This window comes from Strigops habroptila, chromosome Z (assembly GCF_004027225.2).
Source record: "Strigops habroptila isolate Jane chromosome Z, bStrHab1.2.pri, whole genome shotgun sequence".
Taxonomy (NCBI): Eukaryota; Metazoa; Chordata; class Aves; order Psittaciformes; family Psittacidae; genus Strigops; species Strigops habroptila.
Genome location: NC_044302.2, coordinates 54,645,794 through 54,663,435, shown reverse-complemented (window position 1 = coordinate 54,663,435; position 17,642 = coordinate 54,645,794). Strand labels below are relative to the sequence as shown.

General features: G+C 40.3%; 1 protein-coding gene across 4 annotated transcripts; it reads right to left on the bottom strand.

The window, feature by feature from the left end:
- Window positions 1-627: 627 nt before the first annotated feature.
- On the bottom strand, window positions 628-16,775 carry LYRM7 (LYR motif containing 7). Of its 4 annotated transcripts, none has more exons than XR_003989152.1 (6): window positions 15,153-15,464; window positions 14,237-14,345; window positions 12,462-12,534; window positions 11,717-11,787; window positions 9,208-9,289; window positions 628-1,312 (listed from the first exon to the last, which is right to left on the bottom strand). XR_003989152.1 is itself a non-coding variant. In XM_030470135.1 (5 exons), the coding sequence occupies exons 1-5, from the start codon at window positions 15,555-15,557 to the stop codon at window positions 1,236-1,238; spliced, it is 321 nt and encodes a 106-aa protein (XP_030325995.1). In that variant the 5' UTR covers window positions 15,558-16,775; the 3' UTR covers window positions 628-1,235. The 4 variants fall into 4 exon arrangements, 1 of the variants encoding a protein (XP_030325995.1); XR_003989150.1 differs by lacking the exons at window positions 14,237-14,345; window positions 15,153-15,464 and adding exons at window positions 7,087-7,499; window positions 15,540-15,608 and having other exon boundaries at window positions 1,231-1,312; XR_003989151.1 differs by having other exon boundaries at window positions 14,237-15,521.
- Between the last annotated feature and the right edge of the window lie 867 nt (window positions 16,776-17,642).

Sequence of the window (17,642 nt, the reverse complement as noted above, 5' to 3'; positions counted from 1 at the left end):
GGAAGAGGGTAAGGCCCTGCCCACAGCAGCCATAGGCAATCGTTTTAAGGAAAGGAGTTCTGATTGCACCGACATGCTGTCTGAGGAAAAGAGACAGGATGCAGGCACTTCAGTTTTCCGTTTTACTCAGTCAGTGAAGCCATGTCACAACCCACACAAATATGCAATATAGACATCTTGGAAGCTTATTAAAAAGAAACAGGATCACTGGGACCTGACGCAGAGCTGAGAGGTATCACTGCGCTACCTCACTCCTGTGTGAGGTATTTAGATCCTAGTATGGTGACTGTTACTGATTTCACAGAGAAAATTCTATGTATCACTGCAGTTTTACCTGGTTCCAATTAAAATAAAAGTGATCATTGCGAGGAATTCCACAAGAAGCAAGTAAGTCTCCATTAAAAAAACTGAAATTATAAGGGCTTAGTAAATAAATTCACTCTTGGCAAGTCAGATCACTTGCAACTTATCAACAAGATTCTTCTCCTTGGAAAAATACCTCAGTAAGTCACTCTACAATCACAGCTGTGGCTGGGTTGTTTTGTTCCGCTGTCATCTAAGAACTCAAACTCTACCACTCCTACTCATTCAAAGGTGTAGGGGAGAAGAAAAACATTACACACGCTCTCACATCTGCAAAACCTAAATAATTTATTCAGATAAGCCTTAAGAACTCTCTCAAGCATCACAGTATATTAGTGTACAACTGATGACAACTTTAGAAATCATGCTTTTGGTGCAAAGCATAAATTTCATGGCAAGTGCCACAAGATGGTCTTTCATTACTTCAAAGCAGTACATGATTGACAATAAACTTATAAATAAATATCATCAGGATTAAGAACGCATTTAACTTGTATTTAGTTTTGAAAGACAAAAAAAAACCCACCCCAAAACCTTCTGGATTGCTAGGAAACAATCTCTGACAACTGTCATAATTAAAAACATTTCTGGCTGAAGTAACACAATTCAGCAGTGTATTCTCATGACAATTGTGTGTCTTGAAGTGGAAGTCTCAGTATCCACTTCTGTGGAAGTATTAGTATCTTCCACAGGAGAAATGTGAGATGATACCACAGAGTACAATAAAATCAGTGACTTGGTTTCAGTTCCTGTTTTCCTGGTAACAATATTCAACAATTTTTTAAATTTAACTTTAATACAGGTATCCACTATTGGTTTTCAGAGATCTCATTACAGGATATTAGCCTTCTGGGAAGAGGGACGTATTTTCCTCAGGATTCATGCTTTTTTGTCGGTTTCTCAAAGTAAGGAGTATTGTCTTGTAGCAGATCTTTCCTCGGTACGAGCACTGTAATAGAAAAAAACCCCTCTAAGAATATAATCTTATGGAAAATACTATTTAAAATTCTAAAGTTGTTTTTACGTTTACAAACAAAACTCAGATTACCACAGTGAGAATCTGACCTTCTGGTAAATGTACAAGCAGCATCACACTATCTACCCATGACAAAATTATATTAAGATTTTTTACCTTCTGTTGGTCAGAATATTGCCTTCCCCTTTTTCTTTTTAAAGCACTGAAAATATATTAATAGCATTAAGAATCCATAAAAAATGGTAAAATGTTGCAGTAGCTTTTAGGGAGAGAGGTAATAGCAATTTTATCATGCCTGAGTCAGACTATGTTTGCTCCAGAAATGAATACTAAACAGCTCCAGAAATTAATACTAAATTTGACTTAGCCCTCTCCCTCAATGTCCTGGTATCTGATCTGTAACATTCATCTTGCCCTACCTGTTTTAAAGAACAACAGCAAAAGAAAGCACTGAACGAAAATTATGGCCACTGTGTTGTCACAGAGGTGCAGTGTGTTAAGGTTTGCCTAATTATATACCATTTTAACCTCTTACTGGTTCTTAAGTTCTTGACCTTTTAGCTCTTCAGAAATCAGCTTTCCCTTCCTCATGAAGGAGAGGAGGTGTGTCACGTCTGATTTGCTCCAGAAGCAAAAACTAAAGCACAAATACCTGAAATCCTAATGCTGTACTTTGACTGGGTCAGATGGCTGTGAAAGGTGCAGTAAACCTGTAGAACTCTGTGTTTGTATGGATGTGTGTGCAATGAGTAACATTCTGACCAAAGTGCACTGATATCCCACATCTTCTAAGAAAGAAAATTGATTTCCTTAAAGGTATGTTCTTTTTGCATCTGTGTACTAATACTGATGCATTTTATAAGTTTCTAAGAGCTTTAAGTAAAATTTCAATTGCACTTCTTTTACATCTGAGTAAATTTATAACAAAACATGTCGATCTATACCTCTAGAATAGGTACTTACAACAGAAATACCACAGAAAAACAGAACTGGACATAAGATATTGAAAAACAGAAGTCCAAACAAAGACTGAAATAAGAATTTTTAACTTTCCTTTTCAAAGCTAAGTTTCAAACATACACTGACAACACACCAAATCAAAATCACCAGAACATACTGCATGTGTGGTATATTACTAAAATGTAATCTCTTCTTGTACCACACTAATCTGAAATTAAAATGAAATTAATAGAACCTAGATATTTGTATACTACCAAGTAACTAACACTGAAACCTTTAAGAAAACAAAACAAAAAGAACAGATTATCTAATATGACTAACAAGCTCCTAACTGAAATTGTCTTCTCTTTAGTAAGAAAACCTCAGCCAAAATTTTTTTTTTAAAGACTTACCCCAACATGACTGTAAACCACTGTGTCTCACATTCCTTTTAAAGACTATCATTGCCTTGTGCACTGCTTCTATGACAACACAGAATAATTCCGTTTGATTAGGAAAAATGTTCCCCTTACTAATATTTGCTCTCACTATCTAAGACAAGTCTTTGGCTTTTTATTTTTAGTTATTAGTTATTTTGGAGATGCATGATTGAAAAAAAGAAAAAAACAGTGGTAGCTAAATTGTGTATTGTCAGCTATAATATAAAAATTTAGAATCAAAAGATTGACAGTAACTCACTTAAGGAGTGAGTTGCAATAGCTTTCTGAAACAGTTTACCTAGTTTATTTTTCGCCTGCTCCTTCATAGAATCATAGAATCATAGAATCGTAAGGGTTGGAAAGGACCTTAAGATCATCTAGTTCCAACCCCCCTGCCATGGGCAGGGACACCTTGCCCTAAACCACGTGGCTCAAGGCTCTGTCCAACCTGGCCTTGAACACCGCCAGGGATGGAGCATCCACAACCTCCCTGGGCAACCCATTCCAGCGCTTCACCACCCTTACTGTAAAGAACTTCTTCCTTATATCTAATCTAAACTTCCTCTGTTTAAGTTTGAACCCATTACCCCTTGTCCTACCACTACAGTCCCTAAGGAAGAGTCCCTCCCCAGCATCCTTGTAGACCCCCTTCAGATACTGGAAGGCTGCTATGAGGTCACCACACAGCCTTCTCTTCTCCACGCTGAACAGCCACAACTTTCTCAGCCTGTCTTCATATGGGAGGTGCTCCAGCCCTCTTATCATCCTCGTGGCCCTCCTCTGGACTCGCTCCAACAGCTCCATGTCCTTTTTATGTTGAGGACACCAGAACTGTACGCAGTACTCCAAGTGGGGTCTCACAAGAGCAGAGTAGAGGGGCAGGATCACCTCCTTCGACCTGCTGGTCACGCTTCTTTTGATGCAGCCCAGGATACGGTTGGCTTTCTGGGCTGCAAGCGCACACTGCCGGCTCATGTTAAGCTTTTCGTCAACCAACACCCCCAAGTCCTTTTCTGCAGGGCTGCTCTGAATCTCTTCTCTGCCCAGCCTGTAGCAGTGCCTGGGGTTGCCCCGACCCAGGTGTAGGACCTTGCACTTGGCTTGGTTAAACTTCATAAGGTTGGCATCGGCCCACCTCACAAGCGTGTCAAGGTCCCTCTGGATGGCATCCCTTCCCTCCAGCGTATCAACCGAACCACACAGCTTGGTGTCATCGGCAAACTTGCTGAGGGCGCACTCAATCCCACTGTCCATGTCACCGACAAAGATGTTGAACAGGACCGGTCCCAACACCGATCCCTGAGGGACACCACTCGTCACAGGTTTCCAACTGGACATCGAGCCATTTACCACAACTCTTTGCGTGCGGCCATCGAGCCAGTTTTTTATCCACCGAGTGGTCTCATACAACATAACAACTGATTCCTTCATCCCAAACCATTGCCCTCCCAAACCCAAAAGAAGACTGAAGCAAGGACATTATACTAATTTAAATACAGCCCAAATGTAACTATTTTAGGTTTTTTTTTCCCCAAAATAGGCCACTAGATTTTCTACTACAGCAAAGTAAACCTTCACCTACAAAGTTTCCAAAACAAACATGTAGTACCTAAGATGAAGCACTAGGAAAAGTAAACATTCTACTGAGGTTGCTTATTTTTCTTTGCCAACGAACAGCAACTCAAGCAGCCACCTTAGGGTTGCACTTCTTTTTTTTTTTCAATAAATCTGATCCAAGCCTGTCATTTAATACAAGATGATACCATAAAAGCAATGAGAGAGCTAATTGTTACTCTATTGGCGCTATAAAAGTTACCACAGAGCATGAAGATTAAGGATCAAGAAGGTTGATTTTGTTCTGCTAAAACTTCCTTAAGCAAAGCTGTACTAGAATTGAATACCCAAGCAGACTCATATACCTACAGAGGCATTTCCTACAACAAACTTCCCAACAGAAACTGGCTCCTAGGTGCGAAAAAGCAAAGGAAAATAAGAAGATCCACTTAGTATTTTCATTACATAAATGCACAGGACGTGTGTGGGGGACACAGCCAGGACAGCTGACTGCAGCTGACCAAAGGGATATTCCATACCGTTTGACATCCTACTTAGCAATAAAACCTGGTATAAGAAGGATGGGAAGACGTTTGCAGTGATGGCGTTTGTCTTCCCAGGTCACCATTACAGCCCTGCCACCTTCCTAGAGATGGCTGAACGCCTGCCTGCCCATGGAAAGCAGTGAATGAATTCCTTGTTTTGCTTTGCTTGCCTGTGTGGCTTTTGCTTTACTTGTTAAACTGTTTTTATCTCAACCCATGAATTTTCTCACTTTTTACCCTTCCAATTTGCTCTCCAATCCTGGCTGTGTGGGGCTTAGTTGCCAGCTGGGATTAAACCACAGAAACATTTTGCCACAGATTCAACTGGAAATTGAAGTCTGACTTCCAACTTTTTTTCCTCTTTTTAATCTTAAACCAATTGTTCTTTACAAACAAGAAAGGATGAAGAGAGTAGGGCGAGATATTCAGCAAAATGGAGTAGCAGTGGAAAGCACACCCATTTATTTTTTAGGTACATATACATATTATTTTAGGTACATATACATAATATATTGTTATTTATTTTTTAGGTACAATTTCACTCAGTAAACTGACCATGCTATTAACTATAAACTACTATTAAAATACAGCAACAACTATCACAACTCCCTAAAATTCTGAATTTCTGGAATTTTCTAATGGCATACTCTGTGCTACCAGTGACATTAATAATAATAAGAGCTATACCAGAACTGCCTATTTCTGAGTGCTGTCTAACTAATCAAGGTTGGATTCTTAGGAAAGATGCAAACACTATAGGAGCCTGCTCAAAGAGTAGCACTTTGGAGTAATGTTCTGTTACTAATCAATTTACCATGCTGAAAAGGTCTGTATATTCCTTCTGTAAGGAGATTTGCTTTTACTCTTTTACTACAGTATCAAGCTAAGCATCAAATTTGATTTTCTGCTTTTTTGTATTTTGAATAATACCTTGCTCCTTGCCACACAGATTTTTCATTGCCATGACCTTTAAGAATTATTTCTTGTGTAAAATAAAAAATGCCTTTTTTTTGGTATTAGCTTTGGTAACTTCCAACTTTACTGAATGCTCTTTGCATTTTAATTATACCAGGACAAGTAAGAATCCATTCTATCCATTTTTTTTACTGTTCATTCTTATTCTACGAACTTCTGTCAAGACGCTCTGGATTTATTTTTCTAAGGATTCCTGATCCTTTAATTGGTGATTCTCTATATTATCAAGACTAAATATTTCTCAATTCAATATAAATTCCGCACACACACACACACACACACAAAAACCAGAAATCTCTCAAACTGTGATGGCTGTTTCAAGATCATTGTTTTGTTCTTACTGCAGTAAGATCAATTACAGAGTGAGAAGCAAAGCTAAGACCTATTCAAAATGGATACAGAAAAAAAAATGATGGGCAAAAGACTGCATAATGACATCCTCTGCATTCATAAGTAGGTCAAATGCACCCTGTGTACAGATGCACTCCAGATTTTTTGCTGCAGGACATTTTCCTGGCCAGTAGTACGCTCTGGATGACCTCCTTCTTCCCCACAAACCTCCTTGCAACTCTTTCTCTTAGAAGTCTGTAAAAATAGGCAGGGGCAATTCTATCCTTTTTGTTTATGGGTATTTAAAAGGAGACAGCATTAAAGCTCTGCTACTCTCAAAACAGACAATCAGCAGTACTCTGCCCTTGTCTGCTGAGTCAAGTCATTTCACTGTAAAAGGGTATCAGTCTGGTCAGAGAAGATCTCACCTTTGTAAATCCTTGCTGCCTACTCCCAGTTCCCATTCTGTTCTTAGAACATTTGGAAACAGCTTCCAGGTTTGGCTCCATCACCTTTCCAGGGATCGAGGTGAGGCTGACGAGTTTCCCAGATCCTCCCTCTTGACTTTCTTGAAAAGAGGAGTGACATCTGCTATCTTCCAGACCTCAGCCAATTCCCCTAATCACCATGATGTTTCAAAGATGACTTAAGAGTGGCCTTGCAATGACATCAGCCAGCTCCCTTACCACCCATAGGTGCATCACATCAGGTCCCATGAATTTGTATATGCCTTATCTGTTAAAATATTCCTAGCCTTTTCCTCCTACCTACTTTACCTACCAAAAGTAAGTCATTCTTGCTCAAGTCTGAGGCCCATGATTCCTGAAGGCAAACCTTTGCAGGAAAGGCTGAGGTGAAGGTACCAAGCACCTCAGACTCTCCTGTGTCCTTTGTTACCAGGTCCCTCGCCCTACTCAGCTGTGGGCTCACATTTTCCCTCCTCTTCCTTTTGCTGCCGATATACCTATAGAAGTTGTTCTTGCTGTCATTCACATTCCTTGCCAAGATCAGCTCTAGGTGGGCTGTGGCTGGGCTCCTAACTCCATTCCTACACATTAACATAAAGATCAATTAATATTTCATGTGACTTTTGCCAGAGAAGTTATGCCTTACAGTTCTTGATGGAGTTCTTTGAACAGCTCTTGAGGGGCTCCGCAAGAGCTGCCCAACATGCTTGGATTCCCAAAGTCTTCCAGGAAATGCTTCTAAGAAAGCAACAGCCTTACTGTGACAGGAAGTCTTGCATGGATAAGTCACTGGTTAAACTGGAGGAGGTGAACAATAAATGAACAGGTCTCCCAAAGAAGGGATGTCAAAAATGGAGTTCTGCAGGTACTTTTGTTGGCATCTGTGCTGTTCAAGGTATTTGTAAGTAACCTGGAAAAGAATGTTTTCTAATGATACCATCCTGAGTAAGTTCTTTTAAGAAATGGCTTACTGTGAAGAATTGCAGGATGAGAGTAAGACTTAACAAAGTAACCAGTAAAATGACAGACAAAATTACATGTAGAGACATACAATGTATACAAGTCAAAAAAAAAAACCAACTAACCTAACTTCACCAAGTGATAGATTCAAAATTAACTACAACCATTCAGATGAGTTTAATGAATACAAGACAATTTTGTAAAAATACATAAATGCATGTATGCACAGCAGCGAAAAATTAAATTTATAATTAGGAATAACTAGGAAACCAATGGAGAATGAAAGAGAAAACATCACTGTGCTATCATTGTGCGTGTATAAATGCCTGGTTTGCCCACAGCTTGGTGACTGTACTCAGCTCTGACTGAGAGAGCAAGCTCCTAATCATCTTAAGAGAGATAGAGCAGAACTGAAAAGGGTGCAGAGAATAGCAACAGAATGATCACAGGCATTCACTTGTTGTTTCACAGAGAAGCTGTTCCATAGGGAGTTAAAAAAAACAAAAAGGGGGCAATAATGGGCCTAAAAACTCATGTTTGGTGAAAATGGATAGTTATTGAAGAGTAGGGCCAAATTCAAAACTACTACAAGTGATTCTTCACAAAAAACAGAGTAAATTCTTTTGAAAGGTTCTTGAATGCAAGAAATTTGTATAGTTTGACAGGAGCCAAGTTCATGAGAGAAACCCCCTGAGCACAACTAGAACAGAAACCATCCCTGACACAGGAAGTGCTGCTAGGTGTAAACAGCTGGAAGATGTAAAATTTCACTTGCTCTGTTCCTCTCTTCTGCTGTCATCTGCCTAGGACCACCGTGGAAGACTCGATACTGGTCTAGCTAGATGTATCTTTAGTCTCAATCGTAATGGCTGTTCTAAAGTTAAATGCGTTACCAATCTAGAATTGAAATAGTTACAAAGCTTTACAGTCACCACTGAACAGAAGTGAAAGGAAAACAATGTACACAGCTGAAGATTTCTTCTATCCTCTACCACACAGTTGTACGCTGAACCTATTGCTTGTGTTTGACTCTAAAAGAACTTCTAAACCAGGAATCGTAACTGCTGAATTTGATAGGCTTTGCATCAAGGCCATCACTGTGGCCAAATCTTCTAAGGTATAATCTGAAACTTGAACTGTCAGAACAAGGTTTTGAAGAGAACACTCAACCCTCAGAAAAAAAAAAGCCCTTCTATGGACAGTGTACATACTGCAATGGCTAATTCTCCTCAAAAAGCTTCTACCTATTTGGTAAAGCAAGCACCTACAGACACCGTGGGCACTACACCTAGATATACCGTGACTGACTAGCCAGTACATGCATGCTGACTAGCTACATAATTGCTGTCGCTCGTAATAGTTAAGGTGCCAAGTTACAACTTGTTTCTCTCAATGAGGGGCATTAAACGTAGCCACTGCCTCTTTCCTAGCAGCCTCTGTATATCAAAATATTTGTGTAGAAACTCTGTACCTTTGAAACTTCCACACGTTCTAGCTAGTGACATCAGTCAACAGGCTTAAATTAAGGGTTTGGGCAGAGAAATGACAGATAGACAGACTTTTGCCCTCTTTATCCCTTTACTTAGTTTTCAAGTTTTGTATTTATTTGCTGAACTACAACATTTTTAAACATCTTTTTAGCACATAGCTTTACTCACCTATTTTGTTGGAATCTGTGTGAACAGCCTGAATAACAGAAGTTCTAAGAATCACTTCAACATCTGAAGCTATTTTCAGAAGCTAGTAAAAGGGAAAAACAAAACAACAAACAACAGAGTAATTTAAATGATATGTAATTATTTCTGAAAGTGTTTTCCATACTAGACAGCTATTCATACAACAAAGCCAGTCAATTCTATTATTCAGTTAGTTATGCACTACCTATATACAGCTTTTACTTTGGGGATCCTAGAATAACTTATAGGTTGATATATAAGCTACCCTGACACACAGCACGAGAGGAAGGATGCTTCTGCACAGTAACATACGGCACTATAAATTCTATATGCCAAATTAAAACTACAAACGAATAAGGTAGAATGCAAGTACCAAAGCAAGTAACTAGTTTCCAATGATCAAAGACATTAGTGAATGCCTCAGTAACATCTGACCACCCCTAGTGAAAGGGCAATCTCGTTCTATTAACATTCCAGCTCTTCAAATAAGGAGACAAAAATAAGGGCAAAACATGACAGGAATTAAGAATACTGGGTTTTGCAGAAAAGTAGCATAGGAACAAGACATTACCTAAAGATTAGCAGAGGCACTACTATTTGGCAAAAGGCCTAAAAGTCTTTCCCTCATTAAGAAGATAAGCAGTAGTTTTTTGAATGATTAAGAGAAGTCCAATGTTCGTTTGTGTGATATCTGTGTCAGTAAAAACTGAAATTGCACAAATTTTGGGAGACGTGTACAATAGGAAGTAGCATATATCAACAGAAGTGGATCTTTGCAAAGATTAGAGCTAAAGACTGGACACCTAGACTGAATATCTCCTCCCCCCTTTTCCTTTTAAGAGTTTGGACTAGGTATCTTCCAGTTCCTCCTACTGAATGTCCATCAGCAGCTAGGCTGCATGCTCCTGATCTTCCTGATTTCACTTCAGATTCATCTTAAAGGAATTCTGCCATTTGCTCTAAGACTGCTTCACAAAACAAGCCAAATGCCAGGAAGTAACTTCAGAGGTGCACTCCTGGGCTGAACTAAACTGCTGCAGTAGAATCAGCTGCTACATCTCACATTCTAATACTGCAGACAGTTACTCCTATCTCCTCAGGTCAATACATTACCATTTGATGTCATTTTAGAAGACAGTGCAGCTTTCTATTCTGGCAAAGTAATGCACATTTCGTTGGTCAACATTCATTTTTTAGCTGCTGTCCAAAGCAGAACACTAACATCTCTGTTTTTGTGCAAGCAAGCACCCAAATTCTTACAAGTCTTGTATATTATTCAATTCAGTTCTTCTGCATCAGAATCTAAGAATATATATATAATATAAATAAAAAAGCTTCTGTGCTGTTCTAGAATTCTGTAGCTGTGATGAAAGTCTAGAAGTTCTTCCTCTTGCACATTTAATCAGGATATCAATTAACCCATATTAAAAAGTTACAAATGTGCATTTTGTTGGTTGCTATTCTTAACAAATATAGATCTAAAAAGTACAGTAAGTATTTTTCCTGTAGACCTGTAACAAAAAGAACATACAATTTTAACAGATCAGACACTGTGAACACACAGAAGTATCACTACAGGGGCTTGATGAGCAGCAGAAATGCTAGAAAGTGCTAACTAAATGCTCAGAACTACTTATATTACTGCCCAATGGCTGGTATGAGGCAAAGGTTTAGATTTACTTCTGCAAAGGACAGATGGAGGCACTTTCTTCCAACTAGTGCCCAATGACAATGTAAACACTGTCTGCTAAAAGACTGAATAACAAGGACTAAATTATTCACTCTGAATGGATGTTAAGAACTAAAAATATCTAAAACAGAGAAGTTTCAGTTCGGGCCTCAGTAAGTTTTATAAAAATGACTTAGTAAAAAGTGTTAAGACAACAACGGAGCAAAGGGTACTTACATAGTGACTTAACAGAACGTTCTACTCCCAATGCACCATGAGGAAAAGCAACAAAAAAGCCTAGTACCTATTACAATAGTCATGATCATTTGGTTGTTTTTTGCCTCCCACAAAAGATGCTGCCTCACTTGTGATCAGGAATCAAAACAATTTCTCATGTCTCCTGGTAACTGAGCAGATTATTAAATTTCTCGATATCTTTCTGTGCTTCCCTATACAACAAAGACTAGGCAAACTTAAGTGACCACAGCTCAGATAGATATTATGGGCAAAGCACACAAAATAGTCACGTGAAAATAGCGACACAAAACATTTTTTTTCATAATTACAAGCATATTGACATACCAGAAAACACTTTCTCATTCTGTATTTTTGTATGTACAAAATTCTGTAACATACTATTAATATCAATGGACGTATCAATATATTTATAAACAAAGATCCATGTAAAAGCCTTTCTGAACTCACCTGGCTCTCACAATGTCTCAAGAAGTACCTACACTGGTTTAGAGATCCTGTAAGTAAAAAGCTCCTATATAAGTATTCTTAAGAAAAGTGGAAAAAAACAATGAAACCAAGAAGTACCTCATTTATCTTCTCTTCAGATGTCTCATCGTGGTGATTTTTGAATTCTTCATTTATCTTTTGTCTTGCAGCTAAATAAATTAAATAAACAAACAAGAAAGTGTGAACAAAAACTATATCTTGTCTTAGTCACTGCCTCAAACCTCATAATCCTAAATCCTTTGTAGCACTTTCTGGGCACACACTGCCTGAAGTATTTTAAAATAAGTTTTCCATGGAATTCAGGGGATAAGTCGACTAGTATAGGAATAAAATATGATTACCTATCTAGCATTCTGAGCTTTAAAAATAACTAACACACAGAAGACACTACTAAAAGCAGGTTTATTAAAAAAGCAGTATTTATCCCCTAGGGAGCAACCATACATAAAGAGAATCAACTCAAATGCTTACTACCATTAAACATGCTTTGGCTGGACTCAAGAGAGGGAAGTAAAAAAAAAGACAAACAAACAAAAAAAACCCAGGTAAAATAAAAATCCCAGGAAGATCATCAAGGTTCCAAAAAAAGAGATGTTTTCCTTATGAAATATGGCTTGAGTGCTTGAATCTAACAACTGGTTTTTTGTTTAAAATTAAAAGATATCTAGTTATGGACGCACCAGTTTTCCCAATGATTACTTATAAAATATGAAAAGTATAACTTAAAGGAAGATTACGTTAAGAATTCTTTTCCTGTGAATTCAGAGAAGAAAGTTCCATGGAAAGATAGGTAAGTATGCACCAGACGAAAAAGATATCTCACCTTCAAGGGCTCTGGTATCATTTTTAAAAACTTCTTGCCGGGTTCTGTGTAGTGATTTAAAAATCCTCAAAACCTGTCAATACAACATCAATACAATTAGCTTGTTTCCTAGCAGGATTCTTAGTTAAAATGAACACGTTGCAATTAGGGTGGTCTGGTTGACCACAGAATCACAGAATGGTTTAGGTTGGAAGGATCCTTAAAGATCATCTAGCTCCAACCAATCTTTCATGTTCTTTCCATTTAGTACAGAATTTGACATAGAATCGGTATCTAACATACTACACTTCAATCTCTGATTAAATAACTTGCAGCCAAAGCGGATGTTAGGAAATATCCTAGACAGTTCTAGATGCTTCAAATTAACCTGAGCTGCTAGAGTATTAGCACTACACTCCCAAATAATCATTTGGCATTATGGGAATATAATACTGCAAATACATTGATGCAAACATATTTATTGCGCCAATATCAAATAAACCCAACAGAAAACGAAGTAACTGTAGATGTCAAATCATCCAATCACAGAATAAAAAGATAGAAACATAAATGCCTGAAGTATTTTCACATTTATGAGCCAACATGAGAAAAGTGAATTTCAAAAGGATCTAAAACCGTGTATTAACTAATTCAACAACTACTTTTTATGTCTCTGTATCATACCTGGCCATAATCTTCTACAGGTAATGTGGCAAAATCAAAACAAAGTCCCTAAATATAAACTGCCAGATCAGTGAATAAAAACTTCAGTAAAAGCAAACACTAAAAAAAAAATTAGGATTTACTATGTAAAGGTGACACACAGCAGTATTTATGTAAAGCAAAACCACTAAGAATCACAGCTCACGGTTTTGGCTGTTTATTCATACAGACTGTAATGAACTGGAGAAATCCTCAAGTCCTTATCAGACTTTTTTCGGTGTTTGTCAGAGATTGACAAGAATCTCTGACAAGCACCATAAAAAAAAAAAAATTCTTGATAACAAGATACTTTTTGAAGTTATTCTAGTATTTCCTAGTGTGTTTTGGCATATCTAGAAAGCACAATTCCAGGTACTTTGTGATAACCTTAGATTGTTTTCTCACAATTAATATGCCAAAAATTTCTTAGAAGGATGCAGAGGAAACATAGGGCTGTTACTGAGAAATGACCACCTTCTTTGGTCAGCATGCTCTGTATCTGTCAGCTGGAAATGCAAACAAGACTGTCCCCTAAAAGGCCAATACAAACATCCTGGCAGGGCCCTGAAAAAGTGTTGCCTCTGCTTTAAATCTGCCAATGACAGAAACAGCAAGCTTCCCTGAAAGCTATTACTCCCAACAGATGTCAAGCTAAATTCTCATCCTCTGCTCAGCTGGTCACTCGGCCACACCCTGAAATAATTCATCCAGAAGCGTACACACACAAAAAGTCAGTTTTTAGGAAGAGGATGAAGGCATGAGATTAGGAAACTTTCCAGTTCAGTACCGCTTCTTTAACATAATGCTACCACAGCTTTAGTCTCAGTAAGGGACAACTTACAAATATGAACTAATTCAAATCTTGCTTCACCATATGGATTAGACCATGTTGTAATATCTACTATAATTTATGATTTAGCATTATGTTCAGTATACGCTACTGCATTACAGATCTTTCAGGAAAGAGGGCAAACCAGCGCATTTTCAATCGCGTTATGGGTCTCATGAATATTTAAGTGAAAAACTTTTGCCACTTCTACAAGAATTAATATGTAACTTGACAAGCAGTTAAATTAACGTAAGGAGAGACATACGAAAAAGAACAGAGTCTCTGCTAATTCCTTTTCAGCTTGTGTCCTTGATAATTAGCAACTGAATAGAATCACGTTGCCTTCTACTACAGCATTCTCTAGATGGCTGAGTCTGTGGAAAGTAAACCAATAGAATTAGAAGTCAGCAAACAATTCTCTTGTTCTGTATATGTATTTTCAGAGATTTGACTAAATTATTTGGACAGGATTTCTACCCCATAATATTTTCGCCATCTTTGTGAACAGTAAAGTTAGTATTGCAAACGGTTTTGAGTACATGGTGAAACCTGAAGAAGTGTTTTATGGTTATTCTGAACTCTGGTCAACAATTTTCTGGCATCTTCCTCTGTTATTTGCCTGTTTCCGTGAACCCCTCGTGGAAAGTTCTTCACCACACCAACCACAGAGTAGTTTCATTAGGTAACTTTGAAGTACTATGTATTAATGCACTAATCCTTTGAGGTCTACAGTCACCTAATGAAGCACAGAACTCCCCTAATATCTCAGTATATTAGTCCTCACAATACTAGGCTTCACAACGCTTTTGCAAGAGGGGCTCAACTCCCCTGGAAGTACTCTATGCTGTGAAGCTGAAAGGTTCAAGTGATGTCTGCTTTTCTTCATCTTCCCATCACAATTCATTCTCCTGACATATTTTAACCTCTACCTGATTGTCATCTCTCGTTTCCTTCTTCCACAATAACTTCTGCATACAAAACTTTTCTTTCTATTACCCAGTTCTATGTCCTTCTTGCCCGGCAAGCCTCTGCTTGTTGACGCTATAAATGCCAGGGAAAAAGTGCTTGCCCTCCGGTGACATATTCTCCATGTACGTAAGCTGTGTGTAGGCCCTATATACAGCCGAAGGCTGCAGGTTTGCGGGGAACACCGCACGCCTCCCCCGGCCCGCGGGCACTACCAGCAGCTCTAGGCAGCGCATGACGGACAAACCGCCCGATGCGGCCGGCTCTCGGCGGCAGGATCCGCGGCTCTCCGGGACACGAGTGACCCCGGCCTCACGCAGGGCGCCGGACAAACGGGCAAGGACAAGGTCGGGCCCGTGACCGCTGTTAAGGCAGCGACGGAGGGAAGGAGAGAGAGAAGCGGGCGGGAGCCAGCAGCCTCCGCCGCGACACTGAGCGGGCCCTACGCAGGCCCTCCCCGCCCCTTTCCCACCGGCCCCGGCTCTACTCCTTCGCGGCGCTCCCCGAGGCGGCGGAGGCGCGGGACAGGGCCGCGCCGGCAGACACCGCGCACCGCACGCTCCCTGCGCACCGCCCCGGCCGCGCATGCGCGCCGCGCTCACCTGCCGCCGGCTGCCCATGGCGACCGCCGTCCCGTTCCGGCTGGGAGGACCGAGGGAAGGCTGGGAGCGGAAGTGACGACCCGTGCTGCCGGGCTCCCCCGAACGCTGCCCCGCCGGCTGCCTCTCGTCGTCCCCGTGGTTCCGGGCCGCCCGTGCGGCCAGCGCCTGCTTCCGGAGGCGTCCCTAGGCGGTAGGCAGCCTGCCCGCAGACCCCTCCTTCAGCGTGGGCTGCTGGCACAAGGCATTATACCTGCGTTTGCCGAAGAACCATCTGTTTCAAAGCAGAAAGCCGTCAGCGTGTGGCCAGCGGGTGGTTGAACACCTGCTGTTATTTCCCAGAAGTGCTTGGTTGCATTTAAACCCTTAATTCCTGCGCCCCTCTTTTTTCTGTGTGGTTTTTTTTTTTTTTTTAAGTTGGTGATCCTGAGCTAATCCAGAGTTATGTATCAGAACTGATCAGGCTGTTTCATATTGTGTTTGAACATCTTTTCTCTTGGAGACAATATTCCGATGGGCTAAAGAACAACCACAAAGTAGAAACCATTACCCTGTTTTTGTTAGATATATAGAGTAATTAGACTTGTGAGTTGCTTGATTTATGTTCCGTTAAGCCTGTTGCTAACAGTTTGAAACTTGCTGAGTTTTTTTAGTACCGCATAAAAAGTCCTGACAGCAAAGACAGACCTTGGCCGAGCTGGGTGTCTGCACTCAAGGCTACTGGAAAGTTTGGTAACTAGGACGTGGAGATAAATATATGAGACTATCCAAGCGAAGCAGTACTCCCCAGGCGAAGCAGTACTCCCCAGGTTACTTCAAAGCAGAACCTTTAAGATAAGAAACGAAGATGCATACCAGTACCAGTCAGAAGGAGATAAGAAGAATGCTGGTGAAAGCATCATCGTTGGAACCTATCCAGGACTCAAAAGGTGAAAAGTACACAGCGAGGAAGACGTCTTACTTCATCTGAGGAAGACTACTTACTTCATCTTGAGACCCCTGCCCACGACCACCAGGAGGCACTGCGCAAGCGCAGAACATATGGAAATGACTTTTGTACTCATTATAATACGAAGCGGGGACAGGTCATGAATATGTATCAGCATAGTGGGAAAGGTGATGCATATGTAATACTTTACAGGATAAATTGTGAGCACGTTGTAACGGTCTTCGGAACCAGATTTGGGTGGGTACCCCTGGTTCCCGGGGCCTCGGAATAAAGCACCACATATAACCTCCTTAGAGTGGTTATGTGTTCTTCTCTCGGCTAACATTTTTATGCCTACTGAAGTTGGTAGATAGGAATCCAGCCTTGACTTTGGAAAAACCAGACATGGTTCTTCAGGTGACCTAAGAGGAATTGCAGGTTTTGACACCAGAATTGCCTCTGACGGTACATGCCAGGGTCCCGAGGGCACGTAGTGCCTTAGTGGCCTGCCCAGCCTGGGGCCAGGACCCCACATCAGCCCCCCGGGGCCTGCAGCACTGCAGCAGGGCCCGTCTCCAGCCCTGCTGCTGCCTAAGGGGTGACCTGGCCCATGGGTGCACAGACCATGGGTTCGCAGGAGTCTGTAAAACACAAAGGTTTCTTCCTCTAAATTTCTCTATTACAGATTACCACAAAATAGTCACCACTAGCAACTGTGCTACCAGTAGCAAATGTACCTATGATCAATAATGCCAATGTATATCTCAAGCTATTACACATGACTATCAGCAATCAGTAATAGCAGTAATCAGTTGTGTAGCAACAATCAACAACTTGGAGCGAGAGCAAGCCTTGTCTAAAGATTTTAATACAGACATATATATATTTACTTTGTGACAAAGCTTGAGAGAAATCAGACTGAATCTATTTTAACTGTAAAGTTTAGAAAATGAAGCCTCACTGTTACTCTTTTTTCTATCCCCCCCCCCCCCCCCCCCCCCCGCTTTTTCATTTCTCTTGACTGTTGTATATCTATAAAAAGCATTTATGGCTAGATGTTGTAATGTTGTGTTGCCCTCAGTGGATTGTTGCCTGGTCATATTGCTTGGTTTGTTTTATAGTGAAGAAATGGCCCGTGTGTAGAAGGGCTGACACATTATCTCCCCTCTGCAAGAGCC

Bases quoted from the DNA above. Each gene is read 5' to 3' on its own strand.
- LYRM7 (XM_030470135.1), bottom strand. The intron at 9,290-11,716 runs GTACTTCTTGGT...CCCTTTTACTAG, and splicing joins CTGAAGAGAAGATAAATGAG to CTTCTGAAAATAGCTTCAGA. The intron at 1,313-9,207 runs GTGAGTAAAGCT...TTTCTATTACAG, and splicing joins CACAGATTCCAACAAAATAG to TGCTCGTACCGAGGAAAGAT.